Source organism: Mobula hypostoma, chromosome 14, assembly GCF_963921235.1.
Source record: "Mobula hypostoma chromosome 14, sMobHyp1.1, whole genome shotgun sequence".
NCBI lineage: Eukaryota > Metazoa > Chordata > Chondrichthyes > Myliobatiformes > Myliobatidae > Mobula > Mobula hypostoma.
The window spans coordinates 61,064,993-61,083,348 of NC_086110.1; the positions used below are offsets into that span (position 1 = coordinate 61,064,993).

At 42.2% G+C, this 18,356-nt stretch overlaps 1 protein-coding gene across 1 annotated transcript in view; it reads left to right on the forward strand.

Moving 5' to 3' along the window:
* LOC134356542 (uncharacterized) overlaps window positions 1–16,261 on the forward strand; it is a 36,153-nt gene extending 19,892 nt beyond the window's left edge. The window contains exon 3 of the mRNA XM_063067504.1: window positions 14,865–16,261. Coding sequence (XP_062923574.1) covers window positions 14,865–15,845 — 981 coding nt within the window. The 3' untranslated portion in view covers window positions 15,846–16,261. The remainder of the gene's footprint in view (window positions 1–14,864) is intronic.
* The last annotated feature ends 2,095 nt before the right edge of the window (window positions 16,262–18,356 follow it).

Consider the following 18,356-nt stretch of genomic DNA (forward strand, 5'->3'; position numbering starts at 1 on the left):
TTCCTGAAGTCCACAATCAGTTCTTTCGTCTTACTGACGTTGAGTGCCAGGTTGTTACTACGGCACCATTCCACTAGTTGGCATATCTCACTCCTGTACGCCCTCTCGTCACCACCTGAGATTCTACCACCAATGGTTGTATCATCAGCAAATATTCTCAATGACTTGACCTCTGCAGCCACCTGTAGCAATAAATTTCACATTCATCACCTTCTGCTAAAGAAATTCCTCCTTATCTCTATTCTAAAGGGACGCTCCTGTATTCTGAGCTTGTACCCTCTGGTCCTAGACCCCCCATTATTGGAAACGTCCTCTCCATGTCCACTCTGTCTTGGACTTTCAATAATGAGGGATAAGACTTGTTGCTAAGTTAGGATTGTTTTTTAAAATGAGGAAAATATAGTTACTAAGTAAAATTCTAATTATTTTAATGTCCAAGAGCTTCTTTGAATAGATTTTTTTGTTGCATCTTTATTCAGCCTATCCATCAAAATTTTTGCTTTTGCTCGTTTAAGGTATTTGGCTAACAAATCAGAGGAGAGATGGAGGCATTTAAAATAGTGTATCATTTCTGGGGTCTGGTATGCTATGGCTGAAAGGCTGGTTGATCCAAATTAATAAGAAAAATAGAATAGTTGGCAGAAGCCTGATGGGCCAAATAACTTTCCATACAATATCTACACCTTGCTATCTACAGTTATTGGGCAGTTGGGAATAAAGTTGAAAAACTATATTTTAAGTTACACAGTAGGGTAATCATATTTTTTTAAAATCTGCAATTTTCACCAACAGGGCTCTGATTACAAATAGAAACAGTTCAGTTTAACTTATTATAGTGCCAATTGATTACTGCTTTGTGTCATCAGGTAAACCTAGGTTCACTAGCTCCACATGTGCCTGGAGATAGAGAACTGTGTTGAAGGTAAATGTTTGAAGAAGTAAGGTCAGGTAGCTGATACATTCCAAAAACATAATTGCAGTATAAAATCTTCATGATTATCAACTTTAAACCTACCTCATACTTTATTCTTTTTAAAATTGTTTGTTGACTTTATAGTTGTGAGCAGTGATGGCAAACCTTTTTGAGAGGATGTGGCTAAATATGCAATAACCATTTTAAAAACTTCTGTTGTGTACCATAGTAATTTTGAACATAAATTATCTTTATAATTATGGATTTTAAAGAAAAAGGATGAGTCCTGTTACTTATTTATGTGTATTTATCAGTTTACCGTTAATAAAATGATAAGAGACATTGAAATAAATATAACATTTCAGTAAATCTGTTCAAAAATTGGTATTGCAACCCTCTCACCTGGGCTCGTACATCAACTTGGCTCGTTAGCTAACTCTGCTGTCAGCCAGGTGACTCAGCGGTGAGAAGGCCACCTTTCATAAACAATATACGTCTATGGTCGGTATGATTTGGGGTTCTACCAAACAGGAAAGTCAGGATGTTTCAGTTAAGGAGCATAGATTGTAGCGAATGCTGTGTAAATACTATTCATACACTGTTTTTGGTAACCCAGAAATTACAAATCATACACCAGCATAAAATTATAAAGAAAGTATATTTACCAAATTTTAAACTTTTAACAAACAGTTACAGAAAAATAAAAGGGCCCATTACAGTTAAACCAGTCCAATGTGCACATAAACGTTGGAGCTCATTCTGGAGTAGTCAGGGCTGTATCTCTCTACTCACACACTGGACCCATGGTTTGCATGAAAGCTCCCGACACATTCTGAACTTCCCTTAAGGACCATCTCAAATGAACTGGCTCTCACTCAGGAGCATTCTTCCTCCTTGGAAGCATTCATCTGCACAAAGCACTTCTTGCAATGGGGACTCTCCTTTCAACAGCATTCTGTGGCATCTTATGCTCCACTCTGCAGCTCCTGCCAAAAGACCCCAAACCAGACAACCGTCCTTATAGAAAACTTTTCCACTCAGCTCTCTAGAGAACAACATGACTCCTTATCTTTAGCCGAAGCCAAAACACACTTTCCAGCAGGACACACTGCTTTTACAGAAAACTGCTAAAATAAAATAGCTCACAGCATAGCAGTAGAAACCTTAACTAGGGCATTACATTCTCCCCCCACCAAAAATAGTCATGTCCTCATGATTGTGGAACTTAATAAACCATGATTAATAACAGTATTCAGTGGATCTTGTGATCTCAGGACCCCAAATCCATTTGAAAATGGAAGTATCATATCTCACCTTGGGAATTGACATAACACTGTTGCCCAGGTGCACCCTCTGCCAGCCTAGCCAGGAGTTTCCTGACACTCTGAGACCTCCTTATCTCATCTTTACCTTCTCCAGCTTCAGCCACTCCTTGCCACCTTCCTTGTCTATCAGAGGATGCCTCCCTCTGTCTATCACTTGTACCTTCCAGTGGCTCAGGTCCCGGACTACTCTATGTTTGAACTCAGCATTCTTCAATTTAAGCAGGTGCTGCCAAACATCTTCCACTGGTGCTAACCTGTGAGACCTCTCTCGGAAATGGGCGTCCTCTGTCACTCGAGTTACTCCTCCAGGATGTAACGTGATGGGTTTAGACTGGGTGTACCACACAGTTCCTTGTTTGTGCTCATCATTCTGCTTAGGAAAAACTTGTAGCTTCTCAAAAGCAACTCTGAATACCAGGTGAATGGACAAGGTTTTCAAAAAACTCCCTCCATTTCTCTCCTTTCATGCTGCTATGAGCCTTTTCACAATGGGAGTATTTGTTTCCACAAGAATGGAAGCTTCACCTTTTTCAACTGGATCCGGCCAGACCAACATTGGTGTGTCGGAAGAATCTCAGATACTCCAACATCTGCTTCTGAAAACTCCGTTTTCAATGACAAGTAACCATTGTACGCGTACTCATCAGTACTAAGCCCCCAAATCTCAAGGCGCTGAGTGGCATCAATGGTAAATGCAAAAAATACTGGTTCTAAAAGGATCTCTAAAGCAAAGCAACTCGAGAACCTGTGTCAAGTATGGCCCTAGCATAAACACCTTCAACCCATATGGATTCATCAGAGCTTGGTCACACTAAACCTTCAGGAATGGTGTTTTGCACTTTAGTATTTGCCTTTATACACTGATTGGAACGTATGCTCTCTGAGATGCCAGCCCGTTCCTTCACAGGGTCCCTCCGTAGTTTTGCTTCTTCTCTATTTGATTAACTGATCTATTTTTTGAAGATTTTCCTGTCCCTCAAAGTCTCACTTGAAATGGCCATCTTCTCCACAGTTGTAACAGAAAGTATCAGTCACTTCCCTAGTCAGGAGACCCTCACCAGCAGCATTCTACTGCATTGTAAGGCCTGCAGGTAGGTTGGGTTTCCCCATGGACGTGTCACACTTAGCTGAAACATTAGCAGACATTCATCAACTCAGCTCAGCTTGAAAGCTTTTCTCATTCCTCAAAAGCTCTATTTCTGTGGAATCATGGGTCACTTTAGCAGCAGAGGCTATCACTGAAGACGTTACTCAGCTTTTGGAAATGTTCTGATTCACAATCATGTTTTACTCCTCTAACTTCTCTGAGTAACTCGGTAAAAGATGGAGGGTGCATCTTGTGGGTCATTTGGAAATGTAGAGCAATCTTGTCATGTGATAGTGTGCCCTTCACAATTTGCTCCATCCTCAAGCAATTTCTCTCAGACAGTTGAATGCCCCCTGTGTGGCACAAACAGTGCAGCAGTTTATCCAACCTGAAAGGGAGGCAGACAGCTTCTCTCCTTTCTCCAGAATGTGTGCCTAAATTTCATCATAAGATTGGCTGAACTTTTGGTACTGCCAAAAGCATCTTCCAGAGCTTGAAAGTAATTAGCTTGCATGGCTAATGGCTTTTCTGCCTCTAGGAACCTCACTATATCAGCCATCAGACCCTTTAAACTCTCCACCAGTCTCTGTGTTCTCATATTATCTGAGCACTGCTATTCAACCAGTAACTGAGATGTTTGCTCAGCCCAAGCCTCATATTCCTTTTCTCTGTTGGGTGTGGGCTTCACTCCAGAGAATGTTCCTAGCCTATGATAACTTTGGCTCTTCACAGGTACGCTTTGGCATTTATCAGCCAGTAATGTCATAGCCAAAACCAGCTCAGAATTTAAATCAGCCACTGAAGGACACATTACACCTTTCCCTTACTTTGAAGAAATGAGAACAACTTGTCTTTAAAGTCTTCACCGTCAGCTACATTCCCTATTTCTCAAAAAATATGAACTGCACATGGCCCTGAACCTCCAGGTGCCTCTATCTTAACAGGCAGCATGACTTCAGTAACGTCACTGGTAGCCTGGACTAACATGACATCCTTACCTGTTGAATAATCAAAGTGTCAGTCAATCAGTGTAACTTTCCCCAATACTTTTACAGAACTCAGCACTCCGAGTAGCAGTTCATCTGGAATTCTAACATCCACCCTGCTCAGAACACAAGCATGGATAACTGCTTTGAATTGCACCAAACCTTAATCCCCACCAAATCCATAATAAAGTACCTTAATTGCAACGCACCTCACTTTCCCCAAACACTGCTTAAACACAAATAAAACACACAATAAACTGCTTAATCAACCTTTAAACAGCATTCACACAGCATCCAAAATCCAGGACGGAGCTCCCACAAGCAAAACCCTCTCAACGGGACTCATACACCAACTTGGCTCGTTAGCTAACCCTGCTAACAGCCACATGACTCAACAGTGAGAAAGGTCAGTATGATTTGGGGTTCGACCATACAGGGAAGTCAGGACGTTCCAATTAAGTAACATAGGTTGTAGCAATTGCTGTGTAAATACTGCCCATACACTGTTATCAGAAGCCCAGAAATGACAGATCATACACCAGCATAAAATTATAAGGTAAGTATGTTTACCAAATTCTCAACTTTAACCAACAGTTACAGAAAAAGAAAAGAAAAATAAAAGGGCCCATTACAGTTAAACCAGTCCAATGTGCACATAAACGTTGGAGCTCATTCTGGAGTAGTTAGGAATGTATCTCTTTACTCACAGTTTGTGTGAAAGTACCCAGCACATTCTGAACTTCCCTCAAAGTCAGTCAGTCAGTCTCTCTCTCTCTCTCTCTACCCCCCTCTCCTTTTCCTCCTTGGAGCCATTCATCTACATAAAGCACTTCTTACAACGGGGACTCTCTCCTTCCAATGGCATTCTGCGGACCATAAAACATAGAAGCAGAATTATGTCATTCAGCCCATCAAGTCTGCTCTGCCATTCAATAATGGCCGATCCCAGATCACACTCAACCCCATACACCTGCCTTGTCGCCATATCCTTTGATGCCCTGACCAATCAGAAAGCTATTAACTTTCACCTTAAATATACCCACAAACTTGGCCCCCACCGCAGTCTGTGGCATCACATTCCACAGACTCACCACTCTCTGGCTAAAAAAAAATTCCTCCTTACCTCTGTTCTAAAAGGTTGCCCTCAATTCTGAGGTTCTGCCCTCTAGTTCTGGATATGCCCACCATAGGAAATATCCTCTCCACATTTACCCTATCTAATCCTTTCAACATTCAATAGGCTTCAGTAAGATCCCCCCGCATTCTTCTAAATTCCAGTGAATACAGCCTAAAGCCTTCATTCTCAGAATCATCCCTGTGAGCGTCCTCTGGACTCTCTCCAATGACAACACATCCTGAGATATGGGGCCCAAAGCTGTTGACAGTACTTCAAATGCGGCCTGAGAAGTGTCTTATAAAGCCTCAGCATTATCTCCTTGTTTTGATAATTCTTTTCCCCTTGAAATGTCTTGCACGAGGACTCCCAAGTTCCTCTGCATCTTTGATGTTTGAAATTTCTCCCCATTTAGATAGTAATCTATACTTTTGTTCCTTTTACCAAAATGCATTATCATACATTCCCCAACATTGTATTCCATCTGCCACTTTTTTGCCCATTCCTCCAATTTGTCCAAGTCCTGCTGAATCACATTGCATACTCCTCCACCTATCTTTGTATCATCTGCAAACTTTGCCACAAAGCCATCCATTCCACTATCTCAATCATTGACAAACAATGTAAAAAGTACAGTCCCAATACTGACCCCTGAGGAATACCTATAGTCACTGGCAGCCAACCAGAAAAGCCCCTTTTTATTCCCACTCACTGCCTTCTGCCTGTCAGCGTTTCCTCTATCCATGCCAGTGTCTTTCCTGCAACACCATAAGAATTACCTTGTTAGGCACCTTATCTGATGCCATCTGAAAATCTAAGTAAATGACATCCACTGCCTCTCTTTTGTCCAACCTACTTGTTTCTTCCTCAAAGAACTCTAACAGATTTGTCAGGCAAGCTCTCCCTTTTCCGAAACCATGCTGTCTTTGACTTATTTTGTCATTAGTCTCCAAGTACCCCGAAACATCATCCTTAACAATAGAACTCCAACACTTCCCCAACAACTGAGGTTAGGCTAACTGGCCTATAATTTCCTTTCTTTTGTGCCTTCCTCCCTTCTTGAAGAGTGGGGTGACATTTGCAATCTTCCAGTCCTCCAGGACCATGCCAGAATCAAGAGATTCTTGAAAGATCATGATCAACGCATTTGTTGTCTCTTCAGCATCCTCTCTCAGGACTCTGAGATGTAGTCCATCTGGTCCAGATGACTTAATCCACCTTAAGATCTTTGAGTTTGCCTAGTACCTTTTCCTTTTGTAATAGCAATAGCACTTGCTCCTGCTCTGTGATGCTCATGCACTTCTGGTACACTGCTAGTGGCTTCCACAGTTAAGACTGATGCAAAGTACCCATTATGTTCATCTGCCATTTCTTTGTCCCCCATTACTACCTCACCAGCATAATTTCCAGTGGTCCAATATTAATTCTCATCTCCCTTTTACTCTTCATATAACTGAAAAAACTAATAGTATCCTGCTTTATATTATTGACTTGTTTACCCCTATATTACATCTTTTCCCTTCTTGTAGCTTTTTTAATTGCCTTTTGTTGGATTTTAAAAACTTCCCAATCATCCATCTTCCTACTCAATTTTGCTACCTTATATGCCTTCTCCTTGGCTTTTATGCAGTCCTTAACTTCCCTTGTCAGCCACAGTTGCCTAGCCCTGCCATTTGAGAACAACTTCTTCTGTGGGGCATATCTATCCTGTGCCTTGTGAACTATTCCCAGAAACTTCAGCCATCTTTACTCTGCCGTCATCCCCACCAGTATTCTCCAGCAATCCACCTGGGCAAGCTCCTCTCTCATGCCTCTGAAGTGCCCTTTATTCTATTGCAATACCAATACATTTTCTCTCTCAAATTGCAGTGTGAATTCAATCATATTATGATCACTGACTCCTAATGGTTCCTTTACATTAAGCTCTGTAATAAGATCTGGGTTATTACACAACATCCAATCTAAGATAGCCTTCCCCCGAGTAGGCTCAAGCACAAGCTGCTCTAAAAAGCCATCTCATGGGCATTCAACAAATTCCCTCTCTTGCAATCTGACACCAGCCTGATTTTCCCAATCCCCTTGCATATTGAAGATCCCCCATTACAATTGTGACATTACCTTATTATACGTTTTTGCTAGCTCCCTTTGCAATCTCAACTCCATGTCTTGGCTACTACTTGGAGGCCTATGTATGATTCCCATAATTTTTTTTACACTTGCAGTTTAACTCCACCCACAAAGATTCAACATTCTCTGACCCTATGTCACCTCTTTCTGAAGATGTAATTCCATCTCTTCAAGAATCCCGGATGGTCTGTTGCCTCCCTGGTGCCATGGTCCACGATATCTCGGATCGAGTTCTCGGTATTCTCAGGAGGGAGGGTGAGCAGCCGGATGTCGTGGTCCATGTAGGGACCAATGACGTGGATAGGAAGGAGGAGGAGGTCCTGCAAAGAGTTTAGGGAGTTAGGTGCGAAGTTGAAGAACAGCACCTCCAGGGTTGCAGTCTCAGGGTTGCTACCCGTGCCACGTGCTAGCGAGGCTAGAAACAGGAAGATAATGCAGCTAAATACGTGGCTAAGGAGTTGGTGCAGGAGGGAGGGCTTCATGTTTCTGGACAATTGGGCTTTGTTTCAGGGAAGGTGGGACCTGTTCTGACGGGATGGTCTGCACCTGAACTGGAGGGGAACTAACATCCTTGTGGGTAGGTTTGCTAGTGCTGCTCCAGGGGGTTTAAACTAGATTTGCAGGGGGAGGGGAACCAGAGTGTTAGAGCAGATAGTGAGGTGGTGAGGGATAAAGGTCAAGCGAGGACTGCATGTATAGACAGAAATCAAAGGTTTGTACCTGATAGAAATGTTCTCAGGTGCATCTATTTCAATGCAAGGAGTATTGTAGGTAAGGCAGATGAGCTTTGGGCGTGGATTGGCACGTGGGATTAAGTCATTATTGCTATTACTGAGACTTGGTTGCAGAAGGGGCAGGACTGGCAGCTTAATGTTCCGGAGTTCCGTTGTTTCAGACGTGACAGAGGGGGAGGGATGAAAGGGGGAGGAGTGGCATTACTAGTCAGGGAAAATATCACAGCTGTGCATAGGCAGGACAGCCCGGAGGGCTTGTCTGCAGAGGCCATATGGGTGGAGCTGACGAACGGGAAAGGTGTGACCACACTAATAGAGTTGTATTATAGACCGCCCAATAGTCAGAGAGAATTAGAGGAGCAAATCTGTAGAGAGATAGCAGACCGATAGTAGAGTAAGAAACAGTAAGTTGTAATAGTAGGGGATTTTAACTTTCCACATATTGACTGGGACTCCCACACTGTGAAAGGGCTAGATGGCTTGGAGTTTGTCAAATGTGTTCAGGAAAGTTTTTAAAATCAATATATAGAGGTACCAACGAGAGAGGATGCAATACTTGATCTCCTATTAGGGAACCAGACAGGTCAAGTGACAGAAGTATGTGTAGGCAAACATTTTGGGTCCATAATGTCATTAGTTTCAAGTTAATTATGGATAAGGATAGGTCTGGTCCTCGAGTTGAGGTTCTAAATTGGAGAAGGGCCAATTTTGTGGAAATGAGAAAGGGTCAAGGAAGAGTGGATTGAGATAAGTTGTTTTCTGGCAAGGATGTGTTCATTCAGTGGAAGGCCTTCAAAGGGGAAATTTTGAGAGTGCAGAGTTTACATGTTCCTGCCAGGATTAAAGGCAAAGTCAACAGGCTTAGGGAACCTTGGTTTTCAAGGGATATTAACGATCTGGTTCAGAAAAGTGGAGAAGTGTATAGTAGGTAGAGGCAACAAGGAACAAATGAGGTACTTGTAGAGTATAGAAAATGTAAGAAAATACTAAAGGAGGAAATCAGGAAGGCAAAAAGAAGACATGAGGTTGCTTTGGCAGATAATGTGAAGGTAAACCCGAAGGGTTTCTACAGGTATATTATGAGTAAAAGGATAGTAAGGGACAAAATTGATCCCCTAGAAGATCAGGGTGGTCGTCTATGTGTGGGGCCTCACGAGATGGGGGAGATCTTAAGCAGTTTTTTTGCATCAGTATTTACTCAGGAAACTGGCATAGAATATATGGAAGGAAGGGAAAGAAGCTGTAGTGTCATGGAACATATAGAGATTAAAGAGGAGGAGGTGCTTTCTACCTTACAGCGAATAAACGTAGCTAATGCCCCTGGGCCTGGCATGATATTTCTTCGGACCTTGAGAGAGACTACTGTTGAAATTGCAGGGGCCCTGGCAGAAATATTTAAAATGTTCTTAGCCACGGGTGCAGTGCTGGAGGATTGGAGGGTAGCTCATTTTTTTTCATTGTTTAAAAAAGGCTCCAAAAGTAAACCAGGTAATTACAGGCCAGTGAGCCTGACATCAGTAGTAGGTAAATTATTGGAAGGTGTTCTGAGAGATTGGATATACAAGTATTTGGACAGCCAAGGGCTGATTAAGGATAGTCAGCATGGCTTTGTGCGTGGTAGATTGTGTTTAACGAATCTTATAGAGTGGTTCGAGGAGGTTACCAAGAAAGTAGATGAAGGAAAGGTTGTGGATGTTGCCTACTTGGACTTTAGTAAGGCCTTTGACAAGGTCCCACATGGGAGGTTATTTCAGAAAGTTCAGACACTAGGTATCCATGGAGAGGTTGTAAACTGGATTTGAAATTGGCTGTGTGGGAGAAGACAGAGAGTGGTAGTGGATGATTGCTTCTCAGACTGGAGGCCTGTAACTAGTGGTGTGCCTCAGGGATCTGTGCTGGGACCATTGTTGTTTGTTGTCTATATCAGTGATCTAGATAATGTGGTATATTGGATCAGCAAGTTTGCTGACGTCACTAAGATTGGAGGTGTTATGGACAGTGAGGAAGGCTTTCAAAGCTTGTGGAGGGATCTGGATTCTGCATTAAGGTGTGAGGTGTTGCATATTGGAAGGACAAATCAAGGTAGGATATACACAGTAAATGGTAGGGCACTGAGGAATGCGGAGGAACAAAGGGATCTGGGAGTTCAGTTACATAATTCCCTTAAAGTGGCGTCACAGGTAGACAGGGTTGTAAAGAAGGCTTTTGGCATCCTAACATTCATAAATCAAAGTATTGAGTATAGGAGTTGGGATGTTATAGAAACATAGAAAATAGGTGCAGGAGTAGGCCATTCGGCCCTTCGAGCCTGCACTGCCATTTATTATGATCATGGCTGATCCTCCAACTCAGAACCCCGCCCCAGCCTTCCCTCCATACCCCCTGACCCCCGTAGCCACAAGGGCCATATCTAACTCCCTCTTAAATATAGCCAATGAACTGGCCTCAACTGTTTCCTGTGGCAGAGAATTCCACAGATTCACCACTCTCTGTGTGAAGAAGTTTTTCCTAATCTCGGTCCTAAAAGGCTTCCCCTCTATCCTCAAACTGTGGCCCCTCGTTCTGGACTTCCCCAACATCGGGAAGAATCTTCCTGCATCTAGCCTGTCCAATCCCTTTAGGATCTTATACGTTTCAATCAGATCCCCCCTCAATCTTCTAAATTCCAACGAGTACAAGCCCAGTTCATCCAGTCTTTCTTCATATGAAAGTCCTGCCATCCCAGGAATCAATCTGGAGAACCTTCTTTGTACTCCCTCTATGGCAAGGATGTCTTTCCTCAGATTAGGGGACCAAAACTGCACACAATACTCCAGGTGTGGTCTCACCAAGGCCTTGTACAACTGCAGTAGTACCTCCCTGCTCCTGTACTCGAATCCTCTCGCTATAAATGCCAGCATACCATTCGCCTTTTTCACCGCCTGCTGTACCTGCATGCCCACTTTCAATGACTGGTGTATAATGACACCCAGGTCTCGTTGCACCTCCCCTTTTCCTAATCGGCCACCATTCAGATAATAATCTGTTTTCCTATTTTTGCCACCAAAGTGGATAACTTCACATTTATCCACATTAAATTGCATCTGCCATGAATTTGCCCACTCACCCAACCTATCCAAGTCACCCTGCATCCTCTTAGCATCCTCCTCACAGCTAACACTGCCACCCAGCTTCGTGTCATCCGCAAACTTGGAGATGCTGCATTTAATTCCCTCATCCAAGTCATTAATATATATTGTAAACAACTAGGGTCCCAGCACTGAGCCTTGCGGTACCCCACTAGTCACCGCCTGCCATTCTGAAAAGGTCCCGTTTATTCCCACTCTTTGCTTCCTGTCTGCTAACCAATTCTCCACCCACACCAATACCTTACCCCCAATACTGTGTGCTTTAAGTTTGCACACTAATCTCCTGTGTGGGACCTTGTCAAAAGCCTTTTGAAAATCCAAACATACCACATCCACTGGTTCTCCCATATCCACTCTACTAGTTACATCCTCAAAAAATTCTATGAGATTCGTCAGACATGATTTTCCTTTCAAAATCCATGCTGACTTTGTCCGATCATTTCACCGCTTTCCAAATGTGCTGTTATCACATCCTTGATAACTGACTCCAGCAGTTTCCCCACCATCGATGTTAGGCTAACCGGTCTATAATTCCCCGGTTTCTCTCTCCCTCCTTTTTTAAAAAGTGGAGTTACATTAGCCACCCTCCAATCCTCAGGAACTAGTCCAGAATCTAACGAGTTTTGAAAAATTATCACTAATGCATCCACTATTTCTTGGGCTACTTCCTTAAGCACTCTAGGATGCAGACCATGCATGTTATGGTGAGGTTGTATAAGGCATTGGTGAGGCCAAATTTGGAGTATTGTGTGCAGTTCTGGTCACCCAGGATATCAGTAAGATTGAAAGAGTGCAGAGAAGATTTACTAGGTTGTTGCCGGGTCTTCAGGAGTTGAGTTACAGGGAAAGATTGAACAGGTTAGGACTTTATTCCTTGGAGTGTAGAAGAATGAGGGGAGATTTGATAGAGGTTTACAAAATTATGAGGGGTATAGACAGAGTAAATGCGAGTAGGCTCTTTCCACTTAGATTAGGAGAGATAAATACGAGAGGAGGACATGGCTGTAGGGTGAAAGGGGAAAGGTTTAGGGGGAACATTAGGTGGAACTTTTTCACTCAGAGAATGGTGGGAGTGTGGAATGAGCTGCCATCTGACGTGGTAAATGTGGGCTCACTCTTAAGTTTAAAGAATAAATTGGATAGATACATGGATGGGAGAGGTCTGGAGGGTTATGGACTGGGTGCAGGTCAATGGGACTAGCAGAATAAAGTTTCAGCACAGACTAGAAGGGCCGAATAACCTGTTTTTGTGTTGTAGTGTTCTATGGTTCTCTTATGAACAGAGCTACAGCACCGCCTATGCCTTCCTGTCTGCCCATTTTGATACAAAGTATATCCTTTGATGTTAAGCTCCCAACTATGGCCTTCTTTCAGCTACGACTCAGTGATGCCCACAACATCATACCGACCAATCTCTAATAGCGCTATGAGTTTGTCCACCTTATTCTGAATGCTACATGCATTTAAATACAGCACCTTCAATCTTTGTGCCCCACTCTGCAGCTCCTGCCAAAAGACCCCAAACCAGAGTACTGTCGTTCAGAACACTCTTCCCCACAGCTCTCACATCAAACAATCCTGATTAGTTGACACACATTCCTAAGTTGGACAACATGGCTCCTTAAACAAAGAAGTACTCAAATGGCAAAGTAGTACGACCGTGGATTACAAGGGAAGTGAAAGCTAAGGAGAGGGCATGCAACAAAGCAAAAAGTAGTGGGAAGATAAGGATTGGGATGCTTTTAAAAACCTATAGAAAGCAACTAAAAGAATCATTAGAAGGGAAAAGATGAAAGATGACAGCAAGCTAGCAAACAATATCAAGGTGGATAGAGAGAATGGAATGGATATAGGGCCTCTAGAAAATAAGACCGGGGGAATAATAGCAGATGGTAGGTGAACTAAATGAGTATTTTCCATTAGTCCTCACTGTGGAAGACACTAGCAAAGTGCCAGGTGTTGAAGGGTATAGAGATTGTGAAGGCATTAGTACTGATCTTTCAAGAATCATTGGACTCGGGCATGGTTCCAGAGGACTGGAAAATTGCAAATGTCACTCCACTCTTCAAGAAAGGAGAGAGGCTTTAGAAAGGAAATGATAGACCAGTAAGCCTGACCTCAGTGGTTGGGAAGATGTTGGAGTCATTTGTTGAGGTTATGGAGTACTTGGTGACACAGAACTAGATAGGACAAAGTCAGCATGGTTTCCTCGAGGGAAAATTTTGTCTGACAAACCTGTTGGAATTCTTTGAGGAGATTGCAAGTAGGATAGATAAAAGGGATGCAATGGATGTTGTATACTTGGATTTTCAGAAGGCCTTTAACAAGGTGCCACACATGAGGCTGCTGACCAAGTTAAGAGCCCATGGTATTACAGGAAAGTTACTGGCATGGTTAGAGTATTGGCTGATTGGTAGGAGGCAGCTACTGGGAATAAAAGGATCCTTTTCTGGTTGGCTGACAGTGACTAGTGGTGTTCCGCAGGGGTCAGTGTGTACTTCTTTTTATGCTATATATCAGTGATTTAGATGATGGAATAAATGGCTTCATCGCCAAGTTTGCAGATGATACGAAGATAGTTGGAGGGGCAGGTAGTGTTTAGGAAACAAGAAGGCTGCAGAAGGACTTGGACAGTTTTGGGGAATGGGCAAGAAAGTGGTAAATGAACTACAATGTTGGAAAATGCATGGTCATGCACTTTGGTAGAAGAAATAAATATGCAGACCATTACTAACTCGGTGTTGAAAGTAGAAGGTTAAAAAAAAAGTGGATACATGGCAGCCACTGCAAGCAAGCTAAAGTGGTACCAGACAAACGGGGAGAAAATTCAAAAATCTGAGATGCAAAGGGACTTGGGAGTCCTTGGGCAGAACTCGCTAAAGGTTAACTTGCAGGTTGAGTTGGTGGTGAGGAAGGCAAATGCAATGTTAGCATTCATTTCAGGAGATCTGAAATATAAGAGCAAGGATGTGATGCTGAGGCTTTATAAGGCACTGGTGAGGCCGCACCTTGAGTATTGGGAGCAGTTTTGGGCTCCTTATCTAAGAAAAGATGCGCTGGCATTGGAGATGGTTCAGAACATGTTCAGAAGGAAGATTTCACCTTTTACCCTTAACCAATGACCTCTAGTTCTAGCTCACTCAACCTCAGTGGAAAACACCTGCTTGCATTAACCCTATCTATGTCTGTGATGTTAAAGTGGAAAGATTAGGATTCCATGGCTGAGCAGAAATAAGACTTAGCTTACTTTGAAACAAAGCACATTGGAGCAATAGTTAAATTCATCCTGACACGAATGAAAATGGAGATGTTTCAACTGAAGTATTGGATCTGAGCTTCTTGATTACTCATGCAACATAACAAAGAAATGACTATATTGTAGTTCATTAGGCTGCAATAACTAACAGTTGTGAGAAACAGCTAACGTAATTTAAAGGTTTCATTTTCCAGGTGCATGGCTGGAGAACAAATAACCTCCGTTCGTCCATTCCTACTTTGAAAACAACAAAGAGACCAAGGAAAGAGGAGAGAAATGGCAACCACTGTGTTGTCTGCGCAGAGATGGTGCCCATCTTAGAAAGGAAGATGGGCCAGGATATTGAACATTCCAAAAGATCCAGTAGCACAACGGCGTATAATTTCATAGGGGAGAATTCCAAATCAGCTCCAAAGAGAACAACTCCAGCTTTTTCACAAACCAGGGTACCTGCATATAGCTCTACAATTTCACAGGCACAAGTAAATGAGGCAAGCAAAAAAATTTATATCCAAGATGAGACAGAGACTGAAATTGATCAACACAAAGAAAAAGAGGGTGAAGTTATCCTCAGCACCAATCAACAGGGGCCATTAAAAAAACATTCCCCGCTATTCCCTCCTGTAAAAATGGCCAATGGCAGTGAAAAGTTTGCATCGGGAATCAAACCAGTGGCAACATTTAGTTTGGGTACTCTAAATGGAAATGAAAACCAGAAAATTGAGAGTGAAACATTGGAGAAGAGTCACAACAGTGCCAACTGCTGCCTTAGGACCCATTGTTACAATATGGCCATGTTACAGATCAGTGAGTTAGAAAAGACCGCAATTTCTGCTCCAGTGGGAATAACAAGAATAATGAATCATTCGTGCTGGCAATATTCTTTAATGCAAGATAAGCTGGCCGTCAGTCGTGCCCCAGCCTCCAAACTAATGGAATGTCACAGCATAAGATTACAGCCTTCAAGGATTATGAAGCATCACACAAAGAACATAAAGCAAGATAGCACTGGGAAATCAGCTTTCAGTCACAATGACTCAACTCATAAAATTGCGAGTAGAATAGGACAAAAAGACACATGCCACAATATTCTCCCTATGCTCTCACAGCCAGACCCATCACCACTTTCAGGACCTGGAATAGCAATCTCCATATTGCCACAGAGACTTCTATAGTGTTAAGTTCACTTCTCTATGTCCTTCTACCTCAGCTCCATGGTTGTCACAACCCATTGTAGTACCCCTCATTTTCCCTGAGCCTGAGTATAGAACATTAATCAACCCCAATGCATGATGTAGACTTTATGGTCAGTTGTGGTGCCACAATAAATCCTATGGCTCTGGCAAGGTGAAATTATCAACCCAATAATATTGACAGAATATGATTTGAGTGATGTTTTACTGGGGAGCAGCAAGGTAAATCTTTCTCCTCTCACAGCAATATAAATGTTCCTGTAAGCCATTCTGTAAAGACAAATCCAGTTATTTTCAGTCGTAAATGATGTTTTACCATAATTGTAATGCTTAATTCATATCAATTTTAAAAAATCTTAACTCATGATCTTGATAATACAAATGGTTGTGTCACAATTTTATTTCAGCTTAATTGGTACAGAGAAAATCTTTAAACATTCACAATTTTAGACCCTGTGACCCTGATACAAATTCTTCTCATCTTTCTTTAGACTCAATTTCCTCTTCCACAGACACTCTGTTCTCCAAAACAAACCACTCTTCTGTCTCGAGAGAGCTGGAAGAATGCATGAGGTGCTGGTTCCCAAAGTAACAAATGCAAGGCAGATTCTCCAGATGATATTGGTCTAAAAGGGTTAAATTAGGAGGACTGCAAGGACTAAAGGCCGAGCTAACTGGGGCGATTAAAAGGATTGATGGGGTTGAGAGAGAAATTGTGTTGTCCTGGGAAATGTTAGTAGTCTTTTCACAAATGCTAACTCAGAAACATTTCTTCATAGTCTTAAACTCGCCCGAAAAGTTGCTCGTGCTACAACAATTGAGAATTACAGAGATTCATGCAAGAACTAAAGGAATTTAATGCTTCAAAAAGGCAGCAGAATTAAGATATGAGTCAGCTATAACCTAATTAACAGTGGAATAAGCTGCTGCTTTTATGTTCCTATCTGAGCTGCAGCAGAGAGACTGCAGGTGAAGAGTAGCATGGGAAGGAATGTCTGGATGATGGTAAATGAGAACCCAAAAAATATAAAGCAATCGTGACTCAGGGGCCTTGATTGGAATCAATAATGGCTTGAATTTTGTGGTCAATAATGAATGCATGATGCACAGTAAATTAAAAATAAAAAAAATGTTGGAAAACAGACAAAGATGGAAAATTCTAGAAATATTTAGCAAGTCTAATCAGAATATATGGAAGGAGAACCAATAACAGATGCTACCTGATTTGCTGACTGTTTCAAGCATTTTCTGTTTTTATTCCATGGTGCACATAGTGCTTGCTTGTTGACCAAAAATAAGAAAAAAAACAATAATGATTGCATCATCTATGTGATGGACTTCCATTTATCCAATTTTCAAATTGATATTTGGTATTGAAAAGCCATTCTTTCCGCAGTGGCTCAGCAGTAAAATCTCTTCACAGAGTTCACGTGGGGGTGGGGGGGGGTGGAATTAGCCAGGAAGAATATAATAGAATTTTTCTTTTTAAAGACAGAGTTTGAAATAAACATAAGAACGTAAGAAAAAGGAGCAGGAATAGGCCATCTGCCCTGTCAAGCCTGCTCTTCCATTCAATGGACTCATCTCCACCTACCTACCTTTTCCCCATTATCCTTAATTTCCCTACTATTCAAAAGTCTATCCAACCTTGTTTTAAGTATATTTACCGAGGTAGCTTCCGCTGTTTCATTGGGCAGAGAATTCCACAGACTCACCACTCTCTGGGAAAAGCAGTTCTTCCTCATCTCCGTCCTAAATCTACTCCCCTGAATCTTGAGGCTATGTCCCTTAGTTCACATTTCACCTATCAGTAGAAACACTTTCCTGCCTCTATCTTATCTATTCCTTAATCATGTTATATGTTTCTGTAAGATCTCCTCTCATTCTTCTGAATTCCAGCGAGTACAGTTCCAGGCAACTCAACCTCTTCTTGTAGTCTAACCCCCTCATCTCTGGAATCAACCTGGTGAACCTCCTTTGCACTGCCTCCAAAGCCAGTATATCCTTCCTCAAGTAAGGAGACCAGAACTGCACGCAGTACTCCAGGTGCGGCCTCACCAGTACCCTATACAGTTGCAGCATAACCTCCCTGCTCTTAAGTTCAATCCCTCTAGCAATGAAGCCCAACATTCTATTTGCTTTTTTGATAGCCCACTGCACCTACAAATCAACTTTTTGTGATTCATGCACAAGCACTCCCAAGTTCTACTGCACAGCAGCATGCTGAAATCTTTTAAATAATAATCCGATCTTTCATTTTTCCTTCCAAAGTGAATGACCTTGCATTTACCAGCATTCTACTCCATCTGCCAGACCCTTGCCCACTCACTTAACTATCTGTACTTCTCTCCAGACTCTCTGTATCATCTGCACAATTTGCTTTTCCATTCAATTTGGTGTCATCAGCAAACTTAAGATACATTACATTCGGTCCCCTCTTCCAGATCATTAATGCATATTGTGAACAGTTGCGGGCCCAGCACCAACCTCTGC